This window comes from Athene cunicularia, assembly GCF_003259725.1.
Source record: "Athene cunicularia isolate RWA chromosome 1 unlocalized genomic scaffold, athCun1 chr1_part1, whole genome shotgun sequence".
Classification (NCBI taxonomy): domain Eukaryota; kingdom Metazoa; phylum Chordata; class Aves; order Strigiformes; family Strigidae; genus Athene; species Athene cunicularia.
The window spans coordinates 63944156-63959903 of NW_020799091.1; the positions used below are offsets into that span (position 1 = coordinate 63944156).

General features: G+C 35.3%; 1 protein-coding gene across 2 annotated transcripts in view; it reads left to right on the plus strand.

Annotated features, from left to right (window-relative positions):
- TMCO3 (transmembrane and coiled-coil domains 3) overlaps nucleotides 1-15748 on the plus strand; it is a 37887-nt gene that overhangs the window by 19196 nt on the left and 2943 nt on the right. For both annotated transcript variants that reach the window (XM_026848296.1, XM_026848287.1), the window contains exons 7-11: nucleotides 701-887; nucleotides 1806-1923; nucleotides 2465-2660; nucleotides 8779-8929; nucleotides 15159-15238. In XM_026848296.1, the coding sequence (XP_026704097.1) occupies nucleotides 701-887; nucleotides 1806-1923; nucleotides 2465-2660; nucleotides 8779-8929; nucleotides 15159-15238 (732 nt within the window). The remainder of the gene's footprint in view (nucleotides 1-700; nucleotides 888-1805; nucleotides 1924-2464; nucleotides 2661-8778; nucleotides 8930-15158; nucleotides 15239-15748) is intronic.

Sequence of the window (15748 nt, forward strand, 5' to 3'; positions counted from 1 at the left end):
GTTTCTTTTGGTCTTAATTTTTAAAAAAATGTTTTCTCATAAACCAGCTAGAATTTTAATAGTGGAAAATACTGCTGCAATATATGTAAAGACTGTATGTATGTAAAGAGTTGCATTGTGTGATTTGTTCCTAAACTGACGGTTGTGAGTTCATTGGACTATAAAAGCTTTAACTGAAATGTGTTAAAATTTATGAGCATTCAGCTTAATCTGCTATTTCTAGTCCATCTAAAGACAGAGATAAAAATTAGTAATTCTAGGGTTCCTAAACTGTGGTACATAAATTGCTACTTCAGAATTGTGTGTGCACTAGTGTGGAGCAGGCTGCTGATATTGATGATGGTCTTTGCCACTCCCATTTTTTTCCACACCCTGGAATCACATCAAATAACTGGTCTTCCACTTGATGATTTTAATATATTTCAGCCCATACTCGACCTTTGGCCCTTAATTTGTCTGTGAGCTCTGGGAAATTTATCTAACTTCTGGTAATGAGCTTTCTGGCATAGAATATCTACTAGGCATAATAACTTCACAGAGTTTTAGGATGTATAGGATGACAGCCTGTTACTTTTCTGGTCCAGCACTACAGCCCCAAATCATGTATCTTTAACTGCTCTTTTGTGCAGAAAATCATTGTAACTTCTTGGTGAGAAAAATGTCATCAGACTTTATCATAAGAACTTCTTTTCTTCCCAAGGTGTGGAAAATATCTTTGCAAGGACCATGCTACATGACGGTTCTGATGATTGCCTTTGGTTTACTATGGGGACACTTGCTCCAAATTAGACCAACACAAAGTGTCTTCATTTCCACTTGTTTATCTTTATCAAGCACGCCATTGGTGTCAAGATTTCTTGCAGGTAGTGTTCGAGGCGATAAAGAAGGTAAGTATGATTTAAATATGGACCACTGTAGTAATCTACAAGTTGACTTTGTAATACTATGAGAGAAACAAAACCCACTGTTAGGTCTGGTTTACAAGCAATCATCCTTCTCTAACACTGGCCAGTGTTGTGTATATTCTTGTTAAAAGGGATACCTCTTATTTATGTGGTCAGTCCTCTTTGGAGAAAGATAGCATAGCTGAATTGGAACTCTCCATGTTAAGAATTTCCTTCACTGAGGGTCTGAAATCTTTGTGCTTTCTAAGAGGTTACCAGGTCAAACCATTACTACCAGTCTGTCATCAGGGCAGAAAGGCTAACTTAAATAATTAACATCCTTCTTCAGCAAACTTAGACCAGCTCAGGTAGTCTTTCAAAGCTAACAGTTCTTCAATTAAGTACCTTCAAGTGCCATATTGCTAGCTTCTGAAAGACTTTGAAAGGTTTCCTTTCGAAAATTTTGCTATCCTGATTTCTTCCACTTAAACCTCCCTCATACATGCTGCATTAAAGTTCTTTCCATCCCCTAGAATATTCATATTCTAATTCCTAAATTCAAAGGATATATTTTACACATACTGGCTCTTAACATGTGTCTCTTATTCTAAAAACTATGTGTTTTCAGTGAAGAAGTTCCAGCAAATGCATAACTAGTGCTTAACTGCTAAGCAAAGTCTATATTTTTATTGCGTAACAGAAACTTCATATGAATATTTTATTTATATTTTTAATATGCTTTTATATATATTTTAATCTACATACTAGTGGGGAAAAAAAACCCAGAATGCTTTGAATGAACTCATCCCATTGAGGACTATACTTAGTATCCACTTGATTAAGACATTTCTTGATTTCTGAGCACTGCAAGCCTTCATAGATTCTGATTAATACTTCTGTGATTGCATTGCTGGTGTACAGGGGATATTGACTACAGCAGTGTACTACTTGGCATGTTGGTGATGCAGGATGTGCAGCTTGGGTTATTTATAGCTGTCATGCCTACACTTATTCAAGCAGGAGTGAGTACATATTCCAGGTAAAAAAAAATAAAATAAAATTGTATGTATTTTTCCCCCAACCCCTTCCAGTAAGTATGTAGATCTCCAATATGAATATGCCCTCCATTCTGTGAATTCCCTTTACTATTTGTTCTTGTCGTGTTGTATTAAGATATTCTTTCTGCTCTAGCTGCCTTAGTCCTGTCCAGTACTTAAAATTCATAGTGAAAAGTGTGTTATTGTAAAAAAATAAGGAAATTTTTTCAGTTACTTTATTCCCTCAAGACATATTTTTGTCAAAGACTATGCAATAGCATTATTGAGCCTGATGGCTTACCTTGAAGATGAATTCACAAAACTCTTTTTGAATCGACGTGAAAGTAAATATTAGGCTGTAAAAGAGATTGCTGGACACTCAGCAGATTTAGTATTCATCTTGTTTACTAATGTATCTAAAATATCTTACTGTAGCTACTCAATTTTGAACATCTGTGGAATTAGATCTTTTCACTGAAGGGGAACTGGTTGGGAGGCATGAGAGCACTTGAAAGAAATGTTTTGTTTGTTTTTCTCTTCCAGCATTTTCAAGGAAATACTGAGAATACTGATACTGATTGGCCAAATTCTCTTTTCTCTGGCTGCTGTTTTTCTTATATGTCTTGTTATAAAGACTTATCTCATAGGACCATATTATCGCAAGTTGCATGCAGAAAGCAAAGGGAATAAAGAAATCCTCATTCTAGGAATAACTGCATTCATCTTCCTTATGTTAACGGTAATCTTTTCAATTAATAAACCATTTTGATACACATGGTAGTTTACTGCATCAGTATCACAAAAGCCATTGCACTTACTGTTATTGCATATCCATGTACCTCTGTAGTTAATTATTTGGTTCTAAATTGTTTTAAAACAAACCCCAAATGCACAGATGATTCATGCATTACAACATAGATGAGTAAGAAGAGATAAAATGTGAATGTCAATCAGCTGATCTTCTGGTAACTTTTAATACAGCCAGTTAAAGAGTCATGATTCCAGTTTTAATTTTGGGCTACTTCATGCATTTGAAAATAATTTAGTATGGATTTTGAGATACTGATAATGGCTGATTGTGACATTTGCTCACAAGTTTCTTTTCAATAGCAAATTCTAAACATGTTTGGGTTTTGGTTGTTTTTTTGGGGTTTTTTTGTGGGACATAAATAGTTTGGGATGAAGTTGAGAAAGTAGAGAAATACCTTAACGTTCATAGATTTTGATATCCCTTTTGGGTTTGGTTCATTTTCCTATGAATCTTCCTTCTATTTGTTTCTATCTCATGTTTCAGCCCTCTGAAAAACTATTCTGTGGGAGAATAGAATGTGACAGTTGCTGATAATATTGTGGGTTTGAAACTCCTTATCCTGAATGTGCAGATTGTTATGTCCTCTTGAGAATTTCTGAGAAAAATTATCCACGAATTTGCTGTGCTTATGCCTTTTATTTCTAGGGGTATTTGCTTTAATTATTACATGTCCAACAGAGAAAGCTGACCTCCTTCAGGAAGAAGGTCAAGAAAGTTAGTGAGGGCATAGCTTTACAATCTGTTGGTGTCTATTGTATATGTTAAAAATGCTATCCCTCTAAACAGCTATTCATATTCCAAATGTATCATCTAACAAGTGAAGGAACAAAACTACTTTCTCCTTTTACTGTCTAACAAGTAGACATAACATTTGTAGAACAACTTCAATAAAAAAAGAACCAGCAAACCACAAAAGTTGCATAAAATATTATGGTATCTAGGAATAGTCTTACTTTTATTAAAAATACGGCCTACATAGACTCATCTGATTGAATTGGGCATATTATGCCCAAATCCTGTATCAAATGTACAAGGAGATTGTCGACATGACTTTACATAATATATGTGTGTACACAAACCTGAGGGAGAACATGTTTGAATGTGGTGGATTCATACTGCAAAACAGAATGCTTCTTCATCATGGGAAACATTTGTGAAGGAGCAAATATTTTGTGTACTTTAAGTGAAAACAATTTTCCTTTTAAAGTTGATAAATAATGTATCAAAGGGAACAGTACAAAGGATACTGCATGTAACCTCAGTAAACCAGTTGAGATGCTTGATATTCACTGACACCGATACAGTCATTATAGTAACGCTACAAGTTGTGGTTTGAGCACAAAGACTTAAAAAACCCCAAAACAACAACAACAACAAACCAAAAAAATATTTGGTTTTCCAGTTGAACAGCTCAACAAACAAATCTTCTGCAAAACAGATCCTAATTGGTATACATGCCCTACTATATCCGGAATAAAAACATAGGATGTGAGATGGTAATCTAATTTGAAAAGATGTTGCATGTATTTGGAAGGGATAAATTAAGGTTTTTTGGGTATTGGGTAGGAAAACAATTAAATTGTCACAGTTCCTACAAAGATCTTTCTCCTTGGAAAACCGAGCTTAAATATTGATAGAGTTTGTATAATTACCTGTAAACATAAAATTTTCCATACTGGTGTAATTCTAAAAGAGCTTTGGAATTTTTAGGGGGAGGAATAGGAGAGTGCGTATTTTAGTGGCCTTAACCAAAGATGATGCTGCAGCTGCATTTAGAAAACATGAGAGGTGTATTTAAACAAAATATTTTAACTCTATCTAGCATGTGAGTTATTCTGCAGGCTACGTCCTTTCCAATACATGCCAGAGAGGGTAGGAATGATATGGTATTCCTGCTTCGTGCATACAGTTACTTGTTACGTGCTTCAGTGTTGACGGGATTTCTGGGGTCCACCTAAGTTTATCTTGTACTGGGGTTCATCTGTAGCACTACCACATGTAAATGTAATGCCCATTATATATAAGCTTAATATTTTTTTACTTGTTTTCTGTGTTTGAAAATCTCAGATGACTAATTAAACAAGAATTGCCATTTCTCTACCAATAAGGGCAAATTCCATAATGAAAAACAAGAGGGAGGATAGGACAGAAGAAGTTCCTATACTGCAGCATGAGTAAGCAATTTTGATGTAAGGATTATCCTATCAGTTGAGGAACTTCCTGTATGGAAGTGACTTTTGAGCATTTCTGAACTGCTTGGCTTACTTGGATAACATTGCAACTCATTAAATCTGAAACAGGATCTTAAATATGTCTCTTCTAGATAAACTACCTTAGAGTAGAAGTGTAACAAATCTGAAATATGAGATATTTTACCGAGATTTGGAGCTTAAGATACTTCTCTGTTCCCAGATACTCTCAGATGTAACTGAAATACCCTTCCCTTTTGTCTCTCAATTAGTTAGGGGGGAATTGTGTCAAGTGCCAATCCTATAAAAAGTCTAGCTGCCTTTGAGACACAGTTATTCATCTTTCAATCATGTACCTTGTCATCAGTAACAAAGGTTCAGTAGATCATTATTACACTTTCAGCAACTCCTTTTCAAGCTTTGTTTTTTTTTTTTTTTTTTTTTTTAATCGGGGAACTCTTCTGAATTGCAACATAAAGAGCAAATCTAGCTTATGGCTTTAAATATGACCATTTAGGATTGATGACCAAAACAGTACTTTTAGGTCAAGATATATGCCACAATGAGCTGAAGAACATGTTATAAGTCAGCCAGAGTTCACTGGTGTAGTGTTGCGTTTTCATGTTCTGTATATACAGAAACATTAAACACTATCCTGATAATGAATTGCTGTGTTAGATACCTGCAGAACAGCAATGGTCAGTTTTGTCATGTTTTAAAACTAAGTTGTGGAGTGTTATTAAGGAAATGGAAAAAAAATAAAGCCTGACCTGACAAGAAGGATAGCAGTTACATTTACATGTTCATAGGACTCTGCATACACAGGGGTGGGGTGGGGGAAGTGCCTTATGGTTGACCTGGAATGATGGCAGCAGAGGGAAATTGCCAGCTTGCTTTATATACCAACAAGATGAAAAGAAAATATAGCTATGTTATTGCAGTACTTTATATATGCAAATGTACATTCTTTTTCCTGCAGTGTATTAGGAATGTCATTCCTTGTTTTCCTGTAGTACTCAATGGCTCATAACCTGCTTATGGACTCATTTCTATCAATTGAAAGAAGATTAAGGAAGAACTGTAATCTCAAATATTGTAGTTAATTGTTTAATAAAATACAGTTGAGGTGGAGTTTTTACAAGTCTCACTAAAAATTGTTTCCCCTTTCATTAAGACTTTACTTCCTTACTATGCAAGCTTAGAATTCACCTCTTTTCTCTTGGGCAGATTTAACTTATTAAAGCCTGAAATTCTAATACATTTATTTCCATCAGGGATTTCTTTAATTTCACTACTTAACATATTCATTAAACTTCTATGATGATTAAAAATTAATAATAAGGTACGCATTATTAGAGAATACGGGGAAAACAACTGCTGAGCAAGTGGTTGAAATTCAGCTGGAACATGTTATAGCACTGATGTTTATTTATTGGTATGGTAGAACATTTGAACATAAAAATCCAATATTCTAGTGAAAGCAAAGCAATCCTTTCTGAATTAGAGTAAAATGGCACCTCTGAAAACTAAATTGTACTGGGAAAAACATGTAAATTGTCAAAACTCTTCATTTAATATTGACTGGAAAAGCTTTCTGTAATGTAGGAGTTGGAAAAAAAGGCACTGCAGAACCGAGGGATTAGTAATTGTTAAGAGCCCTGTTTGGTAAAGGCAAAACATTAAAAATTATGCAAACAGAAAGGGAATACTAAATGCAAAATACTTTCCAAGCCTTGCTTAAGTAAGAAATTTTGCTGAGAATGCCTTTCTGCCAGTAAAATAAACCCTCTCCAGTGTGTGTGTGTGCACCTACACATTATATATAATAAACTCTGATGCTACAGATTTTGTTGAGGAAATGTATCCAATTATTGGTAATATTGTTGGACAATCAGAGACCAGGATGGGTATAGCAAAAGGAGTCTCTGTGTAAATCTAGGTATAAATCTGAAAAACAGACTAGAGGAGGGGAGATAGAGCTAAGAAAAAAACGTAATTTTTCATTCTTTTCTTGCCTTCTAATCTCCTTCACACTTTTCTGTGTGTAGAGTGACCCATAGATTTTGTAGACCTGAAGTTGTGTAGTACCTAGAGAGCAGACAAGAAATACTTAGCTTGCCACAGACTAAAGGAATGGAATTAAGTTTTTATGCAGTGGGAGCAAACCCAGATGGACATACAGTTCATTCCAGTTATGTCTGATGCTTTCTGAAAAGCATTTTTCACAAATTGCTCCTTGCTTGAATAGTGATTTTCATAACAGCACAGTATCATGCAATTCCGATACAAGAGATGCTAAATCCCTTCTTAGATGGTAACCTAACCATGTGCATAAGAATTCTTACAATATTAGCTATAAAAGTTTTGATCTGGAGCTTCGTTGTAGCTGATAACACTTAAGTGTGAGGGGATTATAGCTGAATAGTAGAAATAATTCCAACTTTATTTTAAGAGGCTATATTGGATCTTAGTCATACATGAGAGGTTATGACTTTTAGAACAACTAATGTGTGATTGAGAAGTACTTAAATGTCTGATATTCATAACTCTTTCCTTTATCTTATTCATCTTTTGGTGGTTTTAAAGCCTTTTATATAAATTTCCTTCTTCCCTTCTACATTTTCAAATTGTGGTGAAAAGCACTAAAATTCCTTTTGTTTTAAAATGTTTTGTTGGTTTTGCCTGATCAGTAACTATTTGCATTAGTTGACAGAACCAATTTGTTTTCTTGAGTGTCTTGCAATAAATTAGACTGTTAGCACAAATGGAGTTATATGATGAGCATTCAGACTTTAATACTTCAATACACAAAAGTCTGGGGTTTATTTTTATGTGGCGTTTTATGCATAGCTTGGAGGCTTGTTTATTGTGTCTTTTGCTCTCCTTCATTAATTTCATGTCACTTGAGTTTTAGCTTCACACCTTGCAGTGTAACACCATTCAAGATATGATGAATGTTGTGCACAAATGTAATATGGTGTATTTTTACTTCATCTAAATTAGTATGGAAATAGTTTTCATTTTTAAACGTTGCATTAATGTTAATAACATTGCCCTTTCTCAGTAAGATGACCTTCTGTAGCAGCATGGTTTTAAAGTAATTATTTTACAACATACTTCATACCAACTAAAAGTACTGCTTGCTTTTTTTAATGTTCCAAGCATTGCCTTAAGCTGTTGCTTTGGTTTTAGTTCAGTCTCCTTACATGCATTTCATCTCTTCCTTCTAGTACCTTATTCAAATAATAAAAAAAGAATGAAGTAGTATGAATTCTTTCAAACAGATACCATACTTCATTTCAGCAGTTTACTTCACATGCTTAAATGCATCCCTATTCAGTAAAGCACTCAGGCACATTTAAGTCCAGTTTGCAATAATAAAATGTAATTTATGCCTGGGACTTTTGCTAAATTGAGACTGTTCTCCCAAATTATAAGCTTTGATTTTTACTTCCCCCCCCCGGAAAATATAATGTTCTTACTGCTTTATTTCACAGCCTCAATGTATTATGTAATCCTGGCTTTGAAGTTGTTAGTCTTTCTCATTTTTGTGAAATTCAGTGCTAGCCTTAAGAGTGACACAAAGCATTGCGATGAAGATTAAGAAATGTATTTTTGTTTTTGTGGAGAAGGAGGTAATGTGGAAGCAAAACTGGTTTTGTGAGTTTTGTATAAATACAATACTGCAGAGCACTGAAATAGATACACTGAATTTTATTTGTTGTTGAACTTGCATAAAGACATAGTAATTTCCTACATTCAGTCTAATGTACAGATTTATAATTTCACTGTGAAATAGTATATAAAGTCACTCAGGGCTAGAAAGCAGCAATAGATTCTCTGTTATTCCTTGACAGATCACAGAGCTGTTGGATGTTTCAATGGAGCTGGGATGCTTCTTAGCGGGAGCTCTGATCTCTTCTCAGGGTCACATGGTTACTGAGGAGATTATGTCCTGTATTGAACCAATACGTGACTTTCTTGCCATCATTTTCTTTGCATCCATAGGTAACTTCTAAGAAAACTTACTTTAAAAATACTGTTAAGCAACAAATGTGGGGGAGGACCAAAAAAAGTGTCTACAAACTGGGGGGAGGAGGTAGATTTTATTCTGTTAAAATATGAAGCTGTTAACTGACCACAGTGTTGGTTTGCCATTACTAATATTTTTTAATGTAACATTCATTTTCATAAGCAATTTCCATGTTGTACTCTCAATTATTGTTTTAATGTCAGTTTTTCATTGTTAATTCTAAATTCATGCTGTTTAAAACATGTAACTAAAAATTTTAAGAGAAAAAGGTTATTGTTTAGGAAGTGGTTTTGGTTGTTTTTTTCAGGTTCTTCTGTCTTCACAGCAGCTGTATTTGCAATGTATACTAGAAGTGTATTACTATTTTGAGTCAACTGGTAAAGTAGATTTCAAGTTTTTGTGGATCGGTTTTCTCTAGAAGCAGGATATGATAATAGAAACAGATCCTTGTTTACAGCATCTTGTTTCTTTAGTTAGAAAAATGTGATCTGTATGTTCTTAACACAGGGAAAAATTAGTTGAGCAGGATGTATCTCAGAGACTACTTGGATGCCAGCTAAAATGCAGCATTGATGCTTAAGACCAGGAGAGTAACTCATCATGCTTGTTATCCAAAACAAGTTAACTCTGAGAATATTTACAATCAATCAGTGACTTCACTTTGAACTGTGTTCTCTAACTGTCCATGGGTGCCCCAATACACTTTCTCTAAAGGAAACTGAAACATGTTATTGAAGTGCTTAGGTCCAGTGAATGAGATAGACCCTGTGAAAGTACTTGCCTCTCCCCGTGGATTGTGTAGGAGATGCATGTCCTATTTTGGGGGCATTGCAAGGTCTAAAATAGGGGGTTTGAAGGTGGCCTGTTGCACAAATCCAACCTCCTTCAACCCATGCTTACTCAGAATTTTTTAGGGTTTGTGTTGGGTTTTTTTCCCAAGACCAGCCTTGTTTTTTCTTCTGGTTTTATTTTGTTTTCTATTCTTTTTATGTCCATATATTTATTCAGATAATAGTAAAGTCCCATCATCAGCATAATTTTAATTTCTTTATATAACTGTTTGATAGCCATTGTTTCATAACAGAAACTAAAACTGGTTTCTGGTGGTTGTCAAATTAAAAGGAAATAGTTATTCCTGCCAGTCTTGATATTTGTTTTACCCAGCCCATGATAATATAGCTTGTGCTGATCAGTCAGATTGCTTAGTAATAAATATGTTTATTTAAATATAACTTATTTTTTAATAAAGGGAGGAAAGTGGTGAGCTATGGTAAAACTCTTGGGCCTATATAACGGACAAGGTTGGATGAGTAATTGTTAAATGTGCACAGGTAAGTTGTTTATGTGTTTTATTAAAGATGGTGATGTAACAGATAGTGTTATCAGGGTTACAAAGCATTATAATTATAAGCCTAAAGTTAATTTTACAAGGGACTGAATAAAAATAGTCCTACACTCTTGTGACTGCATAAATTGAGACTAGAGATAAGACTTTGGTACAGTACAAGAAAGCAGCGAGACCTCAGTTGGCATGCTGGCAGCACTTCATATAGCCTATGTTATGCTGTAAGGAAATTATTTTGGTAGTTCTATTGGAGAATTAAAAAAAGATCTTATTAACCGTTGTTACCATTATAATAGCAAGAAGGGAAATAAAAGAACATTGCCTAAAAGGTTTGTATGGCTTTACAGAAAATGAGGGTTATTCCTGACTCAGAAGAAAGTTAGCTAAAAATGAGAAAAAAAAAAGAGCTATGTTATAGGCCTCTGACAAAATGTGACAATGCTTGCTTGTAAAAAAAAAAAAACAAACCAAAACTAACACCACCCCCACCACCCCCAACTCAGCCAAACCTACAAAAACAAACAAAAAAATTTCCCCAAATAAACATTATTCCCCCCCTTCCCTCTTTACTTTCAATTACTTTTAAATTTTATGGGTTGGCAAAGAGGTAGGTTTTAAAAAGTGATGTGATGTTGCAAAGAAAACCTGAGTAGGATAAAAAGTATTCCTTAAACTTCTTTTTAAAAAGAAATCTAATAAGAAAAGACTTCTAGCTTTCTCTCTACTTATATATGTACACATGAAACAATATGTATCTATAAATACATAGAGATTTACTCTGTGAAATTATGTAAAGGCCACAGGGAAAGTTTCTCCCCCCTGCCTAAAGAGAAGGCTTGTTGCTGTATGCTGTCTATATTATAGAGAGCAGAAACACTTGAGATCCTGAGGTGGGATGGTAGACCACTGCAGTAATATCATTTCTGTTTCTTTTAGAATAAAGGAATAAACAGAAAAATTTGACTTCATTGAAAAGTGATGTAAATATCTGAAAAAGTTCCTAGTTTGATTGTCTTAAATGCTTGCTTTTCTGTTCTCCCTACAGAAATCCTTCTGGTCACTAAAAGCTGTTCGTGTAGTGTCTTTAACAGTGGTCCTGTCCTTAGGTTGATCTGTGTAACACTACTGCTTTCAAATTTGTGCATGGGTGCATTTATGGGAATAATACACCTTTGCAGTTAAGCATTAACAGCTGCACTTTGAGTTACTCTCCATCTGTACATTCATTTAGACCCCTGTGTTCTTCAAGGTTTCTGGCTTCTACACTATCTGCTGAGGCTAGAATGTTCCTGTTAGTCTCTGTCCTCACTAATATTTTTGAGAATGTCTGGACCAATCCCTTAGAGCAGCGTTTAGAGAACTTTTTTTCTCATTTCTGTTTTGGTAGCTAGTAATCAGATCCTTCCCATTCCACTTCTGCCTCATTTGACGTTGTTTTGATTGTTTTTTTAAAAAGATGTAAGGCATCTTTGCATAGACTGTTTGTTTTTAGTTGTTTTGTTGTTTGTGGGGTTTTTTTTGTTTGTTTGTTGTTTTTTTTTTTAAAAGGCTCCAATATCCCATCTTTTGTCAGCCTACAGAGTGTTTGGAGTTTGAAATTGGGCATCAGGACCCTATCTGCCACTGGTCAGGTGGCAGATTACTTCCACTGACTAAGCTGTGTGTCCTCAGTGTGCTGTACAGATGTACTCACTTGCCAGGCTCCATGTTTCCTTTCTGAGTAAATCTTGTGGTCAGTGTTGGACCTTGAATACAAGATGCTGAAAACTCATCAACAGTGCGGTCTTTGTCTTCAGAAGATGGGTGATGGTCAGCACTACCACTGTCCATAGCAAACATACATAATGTTTCTCTGAGCTTCTTAACATTTTTGTTGAATTTGAGAGAAATTAAAGGAAAATCCCAACTGGAATTTATTAGGTGACATACATCACCACCTTATCCACCCAGCTCTACTACTTTGTCCTGCATGAAGCACAATGAAACTTTGAGGTTTCAAGCTCTCAGAACTGACATTAGAATTGAGGACTTTCCCCTTTGCAGAAAGATAGAAATTAACGTTTTCCCCATCTGCTTAATCATCTAGCCAGGGCTGTAACATTCATTGCGTTTTCTAGCTATCATCTCATTAAGACTCTTAGCAGATACAACATCCCAATGCATCAGTAATGTGATTTTTCTGAGTGATGACCTGCTTTGAGTATGACTCAGAACTAATTCTACTGGCTTCAATTCGACCAATAGAGTTCTGTTTTCTGTAATCTTGTTTGCTGTCAAGGATCCCCCAAATTTATTTTCTTGATCTGCATCTTCCAGGATGCGGTCATGATGTCTGGATCTTCATATTCTGTTTAGCGGCCATCCAGTGGATTAGTGGAATCTGTCTAAACAGCAGGGAGAGGCAGTTTACTTGTTAAGAAAGAAGTACTTCTGAAAATAAAGTGCCAAATCTTGCCTGTAGCTGTCCACAGAAGAACACATCCCAGCTTATAGGAGTGGACTTTTTGGCTTGATGTTGATGCAAGGACACCTTCACCCAGAGGCCTCCATTCCAGCTGTTCCAGAACACTGCTTAGAATTGAAGTCTGGTGGCTTATGCTCAGCTCTGTAAAAGTGTACCTAAGTGATATCATAGCTATTGGTGACAGGCCAACAGGCCACATGCTACCTGATGACAGTGATGAAGTTCTTGAATTATTTGATTGAAGCGTTTCTTCCATTTTAGAGAACAAGTCCATAATGACTCAAGCTTAGTTACAAAGTCTGGTTAAAACCATTGAAATAAATGCTCCATATTCATGAACCTTATGTCTATGAAGTTAGTGACATTTGTATTGTCCTGAAGGCTTCATATCAGTGCTTGTACAGCAGTCTGATATGATTTCTGGCCTTACTCTAAGTTTTCATCTAGGGCTGGGATAGAGGTCTGTAATGACCACGAAACCCACTACAGTGGGATCTGTTTCCCCCAAAACATATCTGTGTGCTGGGATGTTTATTTGCTCAGAATAGTGTATGTAACAGGTTTAGGCTTGCTTCACCTTGCAGCAGCTTACCTCCATGCGATTGGTATAGAAATCTGTGGTAGTTTGTGCCTCAGCTCTTTGGAATATAATAATTTCTATGGGGGCAGCAGTTCAAATGGACTTCAGACTGCCTGTCTTCTCCAGAACTGAAAAGGTAGCTCCACCAGTAGTGATACCAGCACTAGGCTATATTTAGAGCCTGCCGCTGAAATCTTCAATTCCAGATGTGGCAGAGTTGGCCCTCTTATCAAACATGACATTGTTACAGGCTGTATTTCTCTAGTTGCTTTTCACGTATATTTCTGAGACTGGCCTGAAGGTGAATGAGGAATGTGTATGTGATACACAGTAAAAAAAGAGAAGCTGTTTGTCCCTCCACATTTGGATTTCTTCTTTTGGTTTGGTGGTTGTCTCTCTTATTCTGCTATCTCTCCTCTTCTTCTGATAGTCTTTTGCATTTGTGCTTCAGTAGTAGGAGGGAAATTAAGAACTAAAACAGGGCGTGTACATGCTAACTGGGTAGTACTTGTATAAAAATCTCTGATGTACTTGAAGTACGTTTCCATCCACAATGGAATGTTCTTATGGACAAAACCATTGTGAAGTCACTGTAACTTCTCTTGCGCACACAGGAAGAAAAGATGACTCTTAGTTCTTTACAGGTTTTCTGGCTCTGTAGCTCTATGGGGCAGGGAAAATTAGTGAAGACTTGTCTTGTATTAAAATAAGAAGTTACAGCATCGATTTACATGCCTCATGCTTTAGAAACCTAAACTCTTGTCCTTCACCAGAAGTAATTGGGTTGGAGAACTGCCAACTGGTATGGATTTATCAGGAGCACCACCACTACTTTCGTTCCTTTTTTTAAGAGCTTTTTTGAAAAAGGAATGAGCTTCCAAGGATACACAGTTATGTTTGCCTGAACAAGTTCCTCATACCCTAGGAGGAAACAATGGACTTAGTCAGCTCTGAGTAAGATTCTTCCTCAGTGACTCCAGGACTTCTCCAACAAATATTTATTTTTATTGTGTTTAATATTAGCAGGATTTAATTTTAAATTTCTGCACTCTTTATGATTTCTGTTATCTTGCTTCATATAATTACAGAATTAAAATTACAAAAAAAAATGCAAAAAAGAAAAAACCCCAAACCAACCCAAACCAACATCACAGAAATGGGGTTTTAAATAATTCCTTAATTATATAAATTATATAACTATAAACCCGACCATGCCTAGGGTTTTATGACTTTACCTGATTCCAGTTGAAGTGACTTTTCCAGTTCAGATGTCTTTCAGTGTTTGCAAGTGAGGGTCATGGGATCAAAACAGTTACATTTTCTGTTGTAGCTATAGTCTGCAAGTACCCAGTATCATGTTCCTCCCCCAGTGGCAGTCCATTACCATGTCATACAAAAATGTTAAATGCCTAGCAAAGTGTATGTTGCAGTCGCTCAGCAGAATAATGGAATTGTTTTGCTGTAGTATTTTTATAGTTTTCATTAGAGGTGTGTTTCAGTTCAGATTCTGGATTGTTGACTGGTGTGGAATTTTATAAATGCAAGTGCTCATGCATATACAATGATATCATTATTATATACGCCATATACAATTTAACTAAGTTTGGGAATATTGTTTGTGCTCAACCCCTCCAAAGGTGAGATAATGCAAGAAGTGCTTTAGTGATCAAGTTGGTAGTGTCGGTAGTTAGGTGGTTAGGGCTTTTTGTCTGTCTGGTTTTGAGAATAGTCTTGCAATGAACTCTATTATTAACTCAGAAAATTATAGTAAGATATTGGCCTTAAAATTTGAAATATTGTTTTCTTTCCTCCTAGGACTTCATGTTTTCCCCACATTTGTAATATATGAACTCACAGTTTTACTATTCCTTACATTGTCTGTGGTCATAATGAAGGTATTTTTATCTTTTTATCTTTTTAATCTTTTAATAGTCTCAATAATTTTTGTGCTGCATGCCCTAATGAAAATTCTGTGCAAGAACTGAATATCTGATATAACAGAGAATATTACATATTCACTGTAAATCTGTATTTGAAGTAATCCTACTTATTAGAATACAGTTTGATACAGCATTCTTAGGATATTAAAAAAAAAGATTGTATTTAATGTTAAAAGTTACACATGGAGAAACTTCTATTTGTCTAGCTTGGGATTTGTGACAAAGTTAAATGTTTTTATTATAGTAAACAAGATACTATTTTTTACTGTGTAGTGTATATTTGTCTCTTGTTACATTAACACAGATGACACATTTAGAAGTCCACTAGTTTGTTTTATGTCCAGAATTACTGTATTTGATACAATGTATCTTACAAAGATTGTATTATTTTATTTATTTTGTTTCTATTTAAAAAACCCAAAACAAACCCACAACACCACACAAACACACACCCCACCCCCATTT